Source organism: Chenopodium album, chromosome 5 (assembly GCF_948465745.1).
Source record: "Chenopodium album chromosome 5, dcCheAlbu1.1, whole genome shotgun sequence".
Classification (NCBI taxonomy): Eukaryota; Viridiplantae; Streptophyta; class Magnoliopsida; order Caryophyllales; family Amaranthaceae; genus Chenopodium; species Chenopodium album.
In genome coordinates, this window is record NC_137838.1 from 77,013,443 (window position 1) to 77,028,993 (window position 15,551).

General features: G+C 32.6%; 1 protein-coding gene across 1 annotated transcript; it reads right to left on the reverse strand.

Annotated features, from left to right (window-relative positions):
* Window positions 1-1,764: 1,764 nt before the first annotated feature.
* LOC145632351 (uncharacterized) lies at window positions 1,765-7,548 on the reverse strand. The gene is made up of 5 exons (XM_081684705.1): window positions 6,995-7,548; window positions 4,482-4,594; window positions 4,026-4,391; window positions 3,145-3,943; window positions 1,765-2,446 (listed from the first exon to the last, which is right to left on the reverse strand). The coding sequence occupies exons 1-5, from the start codon at window positions 7,233-7,235 to the stop codon at window positions 2,370-2,372; spliced, it is 1,596 nt and encodes a 531-aa protein (XP_081540831.1). The 5' UTR covers window positions 7,236-7,548; the 3' UTR covers window positions 1,765-2,369.
* Window positions 7,549-15,551: the final 8,003 nt, after the last annotated feature.

Consider the following 15,551-nt stretch of genomic DNA (forward strand, 5'->3'; position numbering starts at 1 on the left):
TGTCATTATTTGTTAAATTAATCGTAAGAAATTTCTCATTAGTTGAAGAGACAAGGTAATCAACTTACTTCAATCTATAAGAACTATCTTCCTTAGACCCCTCATGCCTTAGCCCAAATGCCTAACCCTCGCCGCATCCACCACCTCCATGACCACCACGGCATATCGGCACCTCCACCGCCACAGTGCCACCCCTCCACAAGCCTATTTCTATGACTTTTTTCCTTTTAGAGGGGTGTTAGGCCCATATTACTATATTAGGTCAAGCATTTCATGTGATGAAGAAGAAGCCAATTTGCAAAATAAGGCCAAGGCCCGTGATATAACAGATTGACGTATACTTTTAGTCCAATTGTATGATCCAAATTTCACTAAATTACGGTCAACCCACAAGATATTATGATTAATGTGTGATCTTAATCAAATCCAAATTACACGTGAACAATATTATTTTTTTTTTAATTTTTTACAATAATCTATTTTTTCATTAGCTGGTCTCAAATATTTGAGGCATACGACATAGACTTTTTTTCTCTTAGATATTTATAATTTCTCGATACATTGCATGTAACAAGTTGACTTTTAATGTATTATTAAATTCAACTTGTTGCATGTATTAAAAAATAAGAAACTATGAAAAGTAATCCTAATTACCTAGATGCAATACTTTATAAATTTGTAACATGAATTATATTGAAATTATCAATATTCTTGTGCTAGTTATTTAATTGAGTATGATCTATTTGAGAACATATAGCTGAAATTGCTACCCTAGTTTTAATATGCTGAAGTAATTTTTTTTCTTCTAATATTTGATTCCCTTAATACAATCGCCATCTCATAAATACTATTAACATAACAAACCAATGTCTCAAAAGCTATATCAACCAAACTATTCATTTCACCTCAAGTACTCATGTCATATTCTCGGTATGAGTATGGACATAAGAATGCGTTCTCTTCACCTAAATTTTATTCAACTTAATACATTTGGCCCGATTAGACCTAAATAGACATGATTTCTATGATATATGTACACCTTAAGTCCTTAACCTTATTAGACCTGAAGCTTATTATTACACGGTTAACATACACTTCTTACACTTTATTTTGGACCAAAATCACCCAAATTATTTACAAAATAGTCAAGTTGAATACTTAAACATGATGATATGTGTCTAATACAAGTAGTCAAGTCTAAGTACAATAAATTTATCTAAAAAATGGTTGATTAAGACACGTGGAATAAATTTTTACAAAGTTACTAAAAACAAAACATATTTTGACTAACTAATATTGGCAATTACAATTAAGGAAACAAACTCTCTCCAAATGTTCAAAAGCGCTTCTAAAAATAATCTATCCTCATTTCACATTGAAAGATAAAAAGCATTGTTTTACCGTTAGAAAAAGATGGAAACTTGTAAATATAGAAATCTTTATAATACTATTATTATTATTATTATTGTTTGCAAAAATAGAATATATATATATATATAAATATATTTTTTTGATAAATTGTAAAAAATATAATATTGGTAGTGTCAGATTGTCAGAACAACCAATTTATTTATTTAAGGTTTCCAAGTATACGCAAAGCCAGTTGGTCACCAACATGTGAAAGCTGAAAGATGCTCAAATTGGACGAGTCATTCCTGCTCAACCTAAAACTCAATCAACAAGCAAACAGCTACTTCCCATCAACACGGCGAAACTATTACAAACATACATCATAATCCAGAGCAAATCTAGATTTTCAATACATAATATACAATAATAAGGCAATTATATCGTGTCGCTTTCGGGAAATGTACTAATCAACTTCACATACCAAATCTAGACAGTAGACAGCCTACCATTAAGGGTCCAGTAGAATTCTGGAAGATCAAAGTTGTTGAGATGTCGAATATGGTAATAACATAGTAACGCGTAATGTATTGCTTCCTATTTCCTAATGCAACGGATATAATAAAAAAGACTCATGGCATGCCTTTGATGCCTGAGACTTTAAGGGCAAAAATGTATTGGATGATAAATTCTTGACTTTGGCCTTACACTTCTGCAGAAGAGAGTTCATTACACAAACAAGTGGCTATGGCATTCTCATTAAGGTGGCCTGCCACTTTTGTGGACTTTGACCTGAGAATGCATCCCGCCACTCGAATTTTGTTTCAATTGTATATTTACATGTACAAAAACAACACCGTATATTCACTCAAGCAACCGTGGAGAATGCCATCTTTTGCATTGCTCCCACTTTACAAGTTTCCGCCAGCTTAGGATGTTTTCTTTCTTCAATTTTGGATGATACAAACAAGTCCATTAGATGCCATGGAGTGGAACTCACCTAGACGAGAGGATAGCACATTCTACCAACAGTTATGCAGTAAAAGAGCTACTAACAGTGAGATTACCCAAGAAATAGCTGTAATATGATCTCCAGAAGCTGCAAATACACCAGGATCACCAAAATCAACCAGTTAATCGGACAGGAAAACTTTACATGTGAAATAGATAGAGACAATAACAAAAAATAGACTCCGCTTGTATGCAAAAGATATCAAATAGGTCTCTGTTGCCTGTTCACAGAAGATGAAACTAATGGGCAATGCCCAACTCTAAATTGGAGCACGCAACAAGTTATCACTAATCCCAATTGGGTGTCACATAATTAGTAAACAGCTTAGGCTCTGCTCAGAGTGCTCACCCCAGCCTATATAAATAAGTTGTACTCTGTAGTAAAACAGTCAGGTTCAGCAAAAATAAGCTAAAAGTCAGTTGAAAAATAAGTATAAGTCAATTGTAAAACAAGCAAAGTTCGGTTGAGCAAAGTTTCAGCAAAAATAAGCTAAGTCAGAACAGAGCCCTGGACAGTTCTTGAAGAATAACCCTAAAACAATGGAATTCCAGGTGACTTCTTTCCATGAAATTGATGATTTTTTCATATATATAAATTTAGACATCCTGCCTATATTGAAAAGTTCCACTGATAGTTAAAATTTGCATCAAGATCATAGTAAGCAGAACAGAAGCCAAATTACTTTTCAGTACTGAAGCATTATATCAAAATTTATCTTCACTGCACCATGAAGGTGAAATTGTAAAGATGAAGCAAAGAACAAAACTTCAAATTGTATTACTTACATGGAGAAGGTGCGACTGATGGCATCTTGTCTGGAGGCCCTGGGTCCATTTCACTTGCTGATGGGGGATGAACACGAGCATATATAACATTTGGCAAAGGACTAGATGGTGAAATCTGATGCGCAACGGGAGTTGGTGGCTTAGCTTGTGGATGAGGTGTGGAAGCAACATAACTGCGAGGAGGCATTCTAGGTGCCCTAGGAGATTGTTGAGGGCTTTTTGGGAAATGCCTACTCCTGAATCTAAACCTGCAGCCTGGGGGGTCTGCTGGATAGCTTCTGAAAGGTGGATGGGCACCTGGAGGGCTTGCCTGATAGCTTCTAGCAGGTGCAGGGGCAAAAGATGGAAAAGCACGGCGATGTCTCACGGGTGAGGGAGCACTTCTATGTGGTGGAGGAGCACTCTTTACAGGTTGAGGAGCTTCCACAGGTGAATAGGAGGGCGCACTAGTAGGAGGTAAATAATCATGGTCATTATGATGGTGGTGGTGATAGTGATGGTGGTGGTGATGGTGGTGGTGATGGTGAGGAAGAGGAGCAGGAGTAGGAGCAGGTGTTGGGCTAGGAGCATCACCGCTTAAAGAATGTTGAAGTACTGAAGAAAGGCTAACTTGTTTGACTTTACCAAAGACAGTGTTATTAAGACCGAGATTTCTAGCAGGAGAATCTCTTATGGTTTGAGCCAGCTGCTTCAGCCTTGGCTGAGAGGGAACTCCGACCTTCAGCACAACAGATGTCTGAACAGTAGCAGGAGGCGCCACAGTGGAACCTCTAGAATTTGTCAAGCGAATGTACAAGTTCTGCACCAAATAAAATATAATAGAATAAGTAGCCTCAAATTAAGCATCTTCTTTTGGTGAAAGTAAAAATTGACACACTTACCTCATTATTAGTCAAATGTAACCCATATTTAAGTTGGTTCCTCAGCACCTCAAAATTTTCTTGTATTTGGAGAATAGAGTTGTTTAAAGTGAAGTTAAAAAGAATCTGAACTTTCTGCAGTGGATATGCGATTTGGGGAGGACTAATTGTAATCCCACCAGGAAATTTCAGCACCTCAAAGAAAGATGACTCTCCAGACAAAGATGGAATCAACACAAAGTCAAATTGTCGTGTCACCAAAGATACAAAACTTGCTCGAATTAAACTCAGTTGGGCTGAAGATATAGAATTTTTGAACACTGGATCAATCGCAAACACGATGTCTGTAGAATTTAATCCAGAACTTTCCTTTGATAAGATGGCCACCTAATCATCGGTCAATAAAACAAATATAAGTAAGACTGAAATATGACAAAACTAAGGATGCATAAGAATGGGAATGGGTGTAGATTATACTTTTGCATTAGCAGCTCCAAAATCCTCGTAGATCCCTCCTTCGAGCTCTTCAATATTGTCTTCCACAAATGAAACTGGCCTTTTTAATCTAAAACTTGCAACAATTGTATGACCTAGACATAAATTTTTTTTTTTTTTAGTAATTAGTAATTATGTTATAGGAAATTCCATAAGATAAAACAAATTATAAAATCGAAGAGTTGAGCCAGAAGATTCATAACTAAATATAATTGCTCACATCTCATAATGATTTCTTTCAGGTGTGGCTTTCCATGAAACAAATAACCATTTGAGCACATAAGTAGAACAATAGTCGAGAACAAGTAAAGACAACTAATTATGCATATCATAATCATGCTATATGGCCTATACTAGCATCATATTTGCGAGGATATAACAACATTCACAAATAATTATATCATTCTTAGCCTTATCAGCATTAGCAGATAAACTAAAAATAAGTTCAAAAGTAAATAGCATAAAATTTGGCGGATATTTAATCCACACAACAGTAACTTGTATAGATATATTTTAACTGGAGATCATAATTCAGCATGAGCCAAAACTAAATTCAGGATGAGATTCTTGAACATGCATAATCAGCTATCCCAAAAAGGCCCAACTTTCACTTCAAGAAAAGATGCTCAACCATGCTTTCCCCCCTCCCGATGTCTAGTACCACTGCATTTTTATAGAGTAATTATCCCAGAAATCCATGAAAAGGATCACTGGCTCTGACCTAGACCATAGGCTGAGACTAGAACTGACGCTCTAGGCTGAGACTACAACTGACACTCTAAAGCACTGTTACATTTTAATACGCCTTTAAATTGATAATAATGTAATGGATGCTTTTGACATTCCATAAAATAAATAAATAAACTATGGTGCAGAAATTGGAGGTACAGCATGTAAATATTGGTTGGACAATTTCACAATGAAGTTATGCATGTAGGAGGAGCTAAAAAGGATGCCAATACTAGTGCAAATACCTAGAAAAGCATAGATTTGAGAAGCAGGCTAAACTAGTTCGATTGTAACAGAGAAAATACACCACTTTTGCTCACTTAGGTTATATACTACATTTTCTCCAAAGATTCAGCATCTTAATCCTAAAAGCTTAAAAAAAACATCAATGAAACCTTATATTCCTACTAAGCTTAGTATTGGCCAATTGCCTTTCTCTGAAAAAGCAACCATTGCCCATCGAGTTATTGTTGATATTTTGATAAATAAATCGGTACATTAACACACTCTCAAGCAAAGAGTAAATACACTAATACTCCACCCTCCAACATATCATTCAAATATCATGACATCTTTGGGAATCCATTCTGGACTTCAGCAGATTAAGTAATTTCTCTAGCAGACCAGTAGAGCACCCCCCCCCCCCAACAAAGAGAAAATGCTCAGACTTCTGTGTTAGTTAATCGAGATCCTCTCACTATCTTACACGACATGCTTATGTATCAAAGAATTTGTACTCTACAGTACAACATGGACCAGCTCACCAAGCCAAGAATTGTAACTCTATATGGTAAAAAAACAATTAATAAAATCAGAGTTTAACATGCCCACTTTTCAAGCTGTACAAGTTCTCATGCTCCTTTCTCTATTTGTATTCTGATAGAGATCTTGTGCCATAGAGTGCATAACATATGTAGCATGAGAAGTATCGGAAAAAAGAGCATGTCCACTAGGATGATACTGTGGCAGTGACTAGTCACCGGCTTAGCAAATCTCAAACACTCAAGTATAAGTGCTGAGACAGACTAAAGGGGCATTGTACAATGCACACTGTCATTCTTCATGATTCACTAGCTTCAGTCCACCAAAACTAACCCAATGTGGCAATCCTTCTTTTGCAGTAGACAATTAGATATACAGGCCCCCTCCCATTGTAATCCTCGTACATACATACATACATATGTTGTTCTTATACAATTTCTTCACCAAATTCTTCAAGAATATATCCAAACAACACGAATTCCATACATCACGACTCGCGAGCAACAATTTGCAGCTATATGACCATCCTCCACACTCACGCGGCACAACCAAAAAAACCCCAATTATCAGTCAATCAGTGTGATTGCTTGCATCCAATCATCATGAGATATAAAAATCCTCAATTATATCCAAAACAAGATTACAATAACCAATCCAGGTAAAATTAATTCATTAACCTACTCTAACATCAAAGCTACTCCCAAGGAAACAAAAATCTCATGATCCAACCTAAAAGGCAACATAATTAATGCAAATTACACGGCCACCGACAATTTTAAGGGAAACACAAACTATCAACATATGATCAAGCAAAAGGGTCCCATTAATTAACACTAAAACCTAATAAACAGCATACCTCAATTACCCAAATTACAATCAATTCATCAAAATATCAAGTATAGTCTACTACTAACTAACTTAATCTGTAATACTACTTCAATCAAAATCAACAAAAAATGCAAAAAACCCAGAAATTATAAATCAAAAAATGAGCAAAAACTAACCTCGATACCGTGGATCTAGATCTAAATCACTTCGATCTGCGAAATTTAAGAAGGGGGGCAACCAAAAAACAGCAGAAAGAAAAACTGAAATCCCAAGCAAAAGTGCTAAAAAACACCTGAGCTTAAAAACCCTACAAATTAAACTACACTCTCCTCTTTCTGCATTAGACCCAGAAATTCCTTCACCATTAACAGCAGCTGAGGAGAGAGAAAATTCATCATTTTCTTCAGACTTCCCCATTTGCAGAACAACAACAAAAATGTGGGTTTTTTCTTCTTCACTTCCATACCCAGTTGGGTGGTTTGAATTCTGAGCTCAAAAACCCCATTTCAATTTACCCTTTTTAGAGAGAGAATTTTGGATGAAATTCAATTCAAAGATTTGAGGAGAGAGAAAATTAAATAAATACAGAAGATGATGAGAGAATAGAAAGAGTAAGTTTTAGGGTTATGGTGGATGGATAGTTGTGCCAAGAAAAAAATAAAATTAAAATTAAAATTGAGTAAACTTGCTGCGAAATTTTTTAGCTTTTTTGGATGTACTAATAATAAATAATCAACACAAAATTGGGAAGAAATTGGTTGGTTTATCGATCTGCTTTTAACTGTTTTGTGGGGTTTTTTTTTTCTTCAAAATTTTTAATTTTTTCAGAAAAATTGTTGAAGAAAGTACAGGGTCACAGTCATGAAGGGTAGTGGTGGTGATGAGGTGCTTAATTATTTAATTAATAATTTTAATTAAAAATTAAAGCACTAATTTAGGACACTTGATCATGTTAATTAGAGAGAGAAAATGATTAATTAAAAGAAAGGGATAATGGAAAAAGGAAGCTAAAGAGAAGTGAGTAGAGTAGAAAATGGGTAAGTGAGTGGAAGTGGCCTATAAGATTTGTAGTTTCCTAATTAAAATGGGCCACCCCCTAGTCTTAGTGGAGTCCTTTTTATTAATTTTTAGTTAATTTATTTGACTAATTTTGGGCAAATTTAAATTTGTACTCCATAACATTTATTATTATTATTATTTTTTTTTTTTTTTTTTTGGTGAAGCAAAGTTTTGAAGTTTGGCAAATGTCTAATCGGAAGACTTTTAGATTTATTGATCATACTTGCTTTCCGAGTTAAGTTAAAGTGAGAGATGACTGGATTTCGGGATATACAGTTACGTTTGTCGGTTTAATTAATGAGTCGAGAGGATGACATCAAGATTGCTATGGTCATGGATATATCTTTTTATGAAAGATTTTATTTTAAGGGATGTTTTGACTTGGTTTATTTTAAAAGATGACAAGTTCTCAATGAAATCACAAACTTAATAAAAGACTTAAAATCTTATAATTTTTACCAAACGTAGGGTGAAAAGTTTGGAGTCGGCCAATTTTTGATGATAAATATGTACCCAGACAACCTAGTGTGCTATTTATCGGGAAGTTTATATGTATAGTGGGTCATCTTACGTGTTTGTAGGTTGCGCTTGTCAAATTTTAACAAAATACATAATTTGTGAAGACACGTGTCCAATATGGTATAATGGAGTTGCTTTTATCTCTAAGCCCACAATTTGTTCAATTTTCAACACGTTTTTGATGTACCGAAGGATGACAAACGTGAAGCAACTAATTTTAAGCTCATGTGTGAAACTCATGCAAAGCACGGATTTTCATTTGGGCCTGTTCATATTTACTTATTTTCAGTTCAGTTTAGTTCAGTTCAGGTCCAATCAGTTCAGTTCAGTTCAGTTCAGTTTTATGCATTTTAATTTTTCAGTTCAGTTCAGTTCAGTTCAGTTTAGCTCCAATTAGTTTAGTTCAGTTCAGTTCAGTAAATATGAATAGTCCCTTAGTTTTTTAAAATTTGATCTGTTTATGTAATAAAAGGGAGTAAGGATGAGAAAATGGAAACTTTGAATACTGGTACAAGATGAGTTCGAAATTTGATGAAAATTGTTGAATTGAATTTAAGAGGTGAAACTAATGAGAAATAATAATTGTTTAGGAAATGTCAAAAGTTAATGAAGGATGGCGTTAATGGGAGGAGGGAAAATATATGGGGGGAAATAGATAATGAGAAAAGAACACTTGATATTATAAATAATCTATAATGGAGATAAAATGAGAGTGACATATAATAGCAAACTTTTTTGGTATAAAATATTAATATAGAATTATAGACATATTGCCCACTCAACTTAATGCTTCATTTGTCAAGTCTAAGGGCCCGTTCTGTTCCGTTGAAATTCAGTTCAGTTCAATTCAGTTCAGCTCAGCTCTTAATTTATGTCTAATGATATTGCTAATGATATAAAGCCAAATTTCATTCTTTTTAGCTCTTATTACAACGACAACAACAACAAAAACAATAATAATAATAATAATAATAATAATAATAATAATAATAATAATAATAATAATAATAATAGCAATAATAATTGAAATAATAATACTAATAATAATAATCAATAAATAATAATAATAATCATCAATAAATAATAATAAATAGTATATGTGTTTAAAATGTTTAGAGGTTTCAAGTTTTTAATATATTTTCCATACATTTTATAATATATTTTCCATACATTTTATAATTATAATTATATAGTATATTTTTCGTAAATATTTTAATATGTACATTTGTATATACACATATGTATATTAATAAATAATCAATAAATAATCAAAGATCACTAATCCGTAGTTAAAAATCACTAATTAATAAGTTTTGTTCAGTTCAGTTCAGCTGAGTTCAGTCAATCGGAACAGGCTCTAAATGGACTTAAATTTCAAGAGGAGGATGCAAAAGTCAGATTAAAGAGTACGCTTTAATTTGGTGCTTTTGAATGAGAGAACTATTATGAGTAATTGTTGTTAACTTGCTCGAAACTCCACCAATGTCCACCACCTCACCACTAGGCACTAGCTACTCAATGCTCCTTCATTCTCCTCATTCCCTCGGCAATGCATGACACTTCTATATGGACACATCATCAAGCATCTTTTAATCTCCATTTATTTGACTCTTTAAGATAGCTGAGTTTTAGCCTTTTAAATTCTTTTATCATATTGAAATTGGTAAAAATTATTCATTTAGATAAAATAGACTTCAACACCAATTTACAATAAATTTAATATAATTGATTGATATTAAAGACCAAAATATCTCAAACAATTGATAAATGAATGAAGGCATGTGAAAGCACAAAAACTCCATTTGGTGTCCACTTTTTTTTTTTTTTTAATGTAATAAAGCTATTCTTTTAATAATATTAACACAATTTAAGCACCTTTAAAAAAATTAATAATAATAAACATATGTAGTTATATCAAAGGCAATGGAACAATTGAAGCCTTGGCCTAGAGGTTAAGATTAATAAGGGGTTGTGTACTTTAAATTGGAGGGCTCAAATTTCCCCAACGTTGACATTTGAACTTGAATTGTATTGCCCTTGAAATTTATTCATACTGATAAAAATGCAACGGATGTACTTTTAAGTCCTTTGAATACAAATTTTAATGAGTGAATCCTCAAAAGACATTTATTTAATACAGACATACAGTAATACAAAATAAGGTTTAAGAACATGTTCTAATTTGGAGCTTTTTGGATGGGAGGAGTATGATTAGTACTTATTGACTTTTCCAACAAACTCCACCAATGTCCACCTTGTTCATGGATCTTTCACTCCCTCTCCCTCGTCGATGCTCGACACTTCAATCAACACACCATCAAGCACCTTCTATTTTTCATTTACTTGCCTTATTAAGATATTTAAGTCATTGCCCCTTGAATAATTATTTTACTTGTAATATGGAAATTATAATTTTATACCAATTACAATAAAATTAATAAATATGAACGATAAAAGTGCTAAAATATCTCAAACAAACTTATGAAGGAAGATGTGTAAAACCAACAAAACTTTTATACAACTTTGAATATTATTATTATTATTATACGGTTATACCCTAGGTATATATAGATTTATCAAAATGAGACCTTGAGAGACACATAGTCTAGGAGTTTTTTATTTTAATAAAACATAAACAAATACTACTTCCGTTTTTTTATTAATTGACACGTTTTGACTTTACCACTATTCACACACTTGCCTTTGACCGTGTTTTGTGCTTTATACGTGATAAAAAAAAAAAGATAGTCATGTAAGATTTTGTTAGATTTGTCACAATATATATTTTCAAAATATCAAATTTCCATGAATTTGTTTTTCGGTAAGTAAAGATATTAGTGGTTGAATTTGTGCGTTGGCGAATGTGACTAAAGAACCATGTTAACTAAAAAGAAATGAAGGAAGTATGTATTAATACATGGGATTGTAGTTAAGTACATCATCCAAATGCTCGGATGTGGGCAAGCCCTACATCTAACACTATTACTCTCATATATGGATGATGTATTATTAAGCAAAAAGGGCTAAATTTGTTAAGATATAGCAACATAAAGTCATGAAGACATATTTTCGTGTTGGAATGCATTTTGTTGCACCAATTAGTGAGTACTTAAACTCAAATGAATGTGTGTACGGGGAAAGAAAATAGCTAGTTATTGTCCTCAACACCTTGCAAGGTAACTTGTGACTTGTAGCAACTTAACAATGATGATTGATTGATAGTTTATTTTCAAATTTGTTCGGATAAAATTAAATATTTACTTATAGAAAAATTTCTATATAAAGACCAAACTGCTTTGGCTAAAACTTTAACAATGCCTAAATTACGTCCCCGCCAAACATGCTAACAACATTTGAGAGGGAAAGACTTTACAAAACTAACTATACATAGTCATATCAAAAATTGGTCAAATGTTTTGATTAATACTATTGTGTCTCATATGTTTACAATGCCTATTCGAAAACCTTGTTGTGAACTTTAACACACACTTCGTCATACTTAATTCATATGTTTCCCTGCCTAATACCTACAAAAACTCTCATTAATTTCCATTATATGAATTAATCCATATTTATACTTAGTATTTAAAAACTCTAACCAAGAAAGACACATGTTCACATCATATTACACTCTTCTATCTTCTTCTCTAACCAAAGTGTCACATGTCTTTTTACATTATTATTTTTTTTTTATTACACTTTCTTTAATTCTCTATTCCATTATACTTATACTTCATCCCTTCATCTTCATTTCCCCTCTTCAACTCAACCTTTTCCTATTATCTCTTTAATTTTAGAGAAATTTGTGAAAAAGACCTCTTAAGTGCTCGACTTTTTGTAAAAGGACCTTTTAAGTGAAAAATTGTTAAAAAGGACTTTTTAAGTTGTATTATATTTATAGGGGTACTTGGGTGAGTTTTCTTGGTGGTCAATGTCGGAGCTCCGACATTGACTTTCACGTGTTAGTCGGGTGAGTTAAAAAAAATTAAATAGTAGTAAAATATTTTTTTCCCCAAAATTTCAGAAAGTGAAAAGGGGAAAAATGAAAGGGGTAGTTCGAGAAAGGAGGGAAATTTGGGGGAAAAAATCTATACATATATTTTTTTAATTTTTAATGCACGTGATTAACATGTGAAAGTCAACACCAGAGCTCCGACATTGATGACCAAGAAAACTCACCCAAGTACCCCCTAAAAACATAATACAAGTTAAAAGGTCCTTTTTTTCACAACTTTTCACTTAAAAGGACCTTTTACAAAAGTCGACTACCTAAAAGGTCCTTTTTCACAAATTTCTCTTAATTTTACCCCCCATCTTCTTTCCGATTACACATTATACCCCATAATAATGGCTTATTGATATTTCCTAACTCATCTCTCAATGCAATTTTTTTATGAATAACTTAAGTATTGGATAGGCCAAAGGGCTAGTTACTATAATATATGTTTCTACTTGATATTTGGGCATCAAGTTATGCTAGGCTCTTTCCTCGTATCTTGTCTCCTGACTCTATAGCCTTCTATATAGCCTAATCCATTGAAAAAAAAAATTAAATTTGATTTCTTTTGTGTTCTTTTCCATTCCTCTTTTTTTTTTTTTAAGAGCATTCTTAGTTTGATTTGTATGCTACTTAATATGGAGTAATTGCTTTACCATATGACAATCATAATCGAAGTTTTGTTTCTTGAAATATTTCACCCAATATAAATCGGTTACACCCACTTTTAAGTTTTTTCGCATAACTAGCACTAAAACAATTTTATAGCGCTTATTTGATGCATTTAATAGGTAGGTTATCTAGAGTCCTTTTCACTTACATCATTTTACGAAAAAGGTTAAGAAAACAAAGTTCAAGATAAGGAATGCAAAAAAAAAAAAAAAAAAAAAAAAAAAAAAAAAAAAAAACCTAGATTTAAGAAAAATGACTAATTAGATCAGTTCTAATTCTCCAATTTACTACAACCCATATTCATTACTCATAAATCATATTAACTACCATATGGCCCATTGTTCATTAATCACCTTTCTCAAATCGAGTCATTTATAGGTCCATTTAATTTTCAATTCTAACAACTTGGCATATAGGTTGACTAATTAGAAAATTACTCACTTTACCCGATTCAACACATATAAGAACAATGATTTACAAGCTATACTGTGTTTATTGGAAAATTTTGTGCACATTACAAAGTTGCTCACTATTCATACCAAAATTAATAAAAATTACATATATTTACTATGTATCGAGCCATACACGTCTTTTATTTAATTTGTGTTTGACTGATTATTTGATTTGCAAGGACTATGCCCACCATTGCTAACTTTGTCTATGACAAGGCTACGCCCTCCATTGTTAACTTCGATTTATACAATATCTATACTAAAATATTAAAAGACATCTTTAAAAATGTCTATGTGTCACATATACCTCTTTTCAATTCGTTGCGCCGCGTCACCTACGTACGCAACCTTTCATTATGCATTCCACAATCCACACCACCACTCAATCAACCTTAATCACTATGTCATATCATCCAATCAACTAACATTACTCCATGTTTCCATGTAAAAACATGAGGATCGGATAAGGAGATGTGAACATCTAATCTCTTATATGAAAGGTGGTTATTTAACCATCTAAACCAATTATCAACCATGAAAATAAATGTATATAATTGCAAATCACAAGATCTAATTAAAATAATTAAAAATAAAAAGAAAAAACGACACCATAAATATCAAATACAAATAATTACAAATTTTAATAAAAGTAGCAAACTGGTACAACACACGGTTTAAACATTAGTTCACAAATTAAATTTGATCATATTTTTTTACTAAAATATTACATAAGAAATGTGTAATATCAAAGTATTATGTTATCAAATTGATCTCAATGTACTACCTCCGTTTTATATTAAAATATTACATAAGAAATGTGTAATATCAAAGTATATACATCACTGTGAGTAATCAATTACTTGCGCGTTTCAAGTTTTAACTAACTTTACTAATCTCTTCATTTCTTTTCTATGGTTACACTTTGACAATAGTTAATTGTTTCTAATGCACATACAAGTATTTGTTCACGTACCTCTACTCAATATAATACTTTGAGTAAAAATTATATTGTTAAAAAAATTCATCTCAAGACGAATCCATACAACTTCTAATTCATTCCCACATTGACATAAATATGTCTTGAATACGCCATATTAAATATAGAATTCACATAATTGCTAAATTTTGTACTACACATTTTTTTCATTAGCACACTTTGTGTGCGGCTGACGTTTGTAAAAGAACAAAGTAATTTCTACAACACTGACCAAGTAAAACATGTAACACTAACTAGGGTTGTTCATCGGTCCAAGACCGGACCGGACCGAAAACCGAAAATTAGAATTTTAAGAACTGAAGACCGGGCCGATTAAGTTAGGACCGAACCCGGACCGGACCGAAAGAATCGGTTCAAAACCCAGACCGTACCGCTTTGGACCAATTTAAGAATTTTTGTAAAAAGAATACTAAATTTATATAAAGTTTAGGAAAACACAAAAAATGTATCCGAAAAACTATGTTGTGACGTCATTTTTACGTCTTTTTTTGTATGTTTAGTGCGAAAACGCTTATAAATTTAAAGTTTTCTAAACTATTAAGGATAATTTTAACCATTATTTAAGGTTTCACACATATTTTTAATAAAAAAAGGTCCTGTCCAAAACCGATTTTTATAGGGTTTTAATTTGAACTGGACCGGACCGAAGACCGGAAAAATGAATTTCAAGACCCGAAGACCGGACCGATTAATTCGGTCCGGTCCGGTCCGGGGTGGTTCGGTCCGGACCGATTTATGAACACCCCTAATACTAACCATGCAAGTAACTCCAATAACATAAACCTCTATCACATTGACCCTATTTATTTCTCCTTAGCTTATTTTTACTGAAATGAAATTATATTTACTGAACTGAAATTAGTTTTTTAGAACTCGAATTATTTTTACTTATTTTTATTAATTCTCTATTAAATTTGTTTTTTTTAAGGTTATTTTTACATAATTTTTTTGTTTAATTGAAATCTATATATTATACTAAAAGACAAGCGCCTCAATGTGAGGATGACAAATGTCATTCTCTCATTGGCTTATCTTAA

Bases quoted from the DNA above. Each gene is read 5' to 3' on its own strand.
- LOC145632351 (XM_081684705.1), bottom strand. From the start codon at position 7,235: ATGGGGAAGTCTGAAGAAAATGATGAATTTTCTCTCTCCTCAGCTGCT. The intron at 4,595-6,994 runs GTTAGTTTTTGC...ATTTATGTCTAG, and splicing joins TCTAGATCCACGGTATCGAG to GTCATACAATTGTTGCAAGT. The intron at 2,447-3,144 runs GTAAGTAATACA...GTGTATTTGCAG, and splicing joins ATCAGTCGCACCTTCTCCAT to CTTCTGGAGATCATATTACA.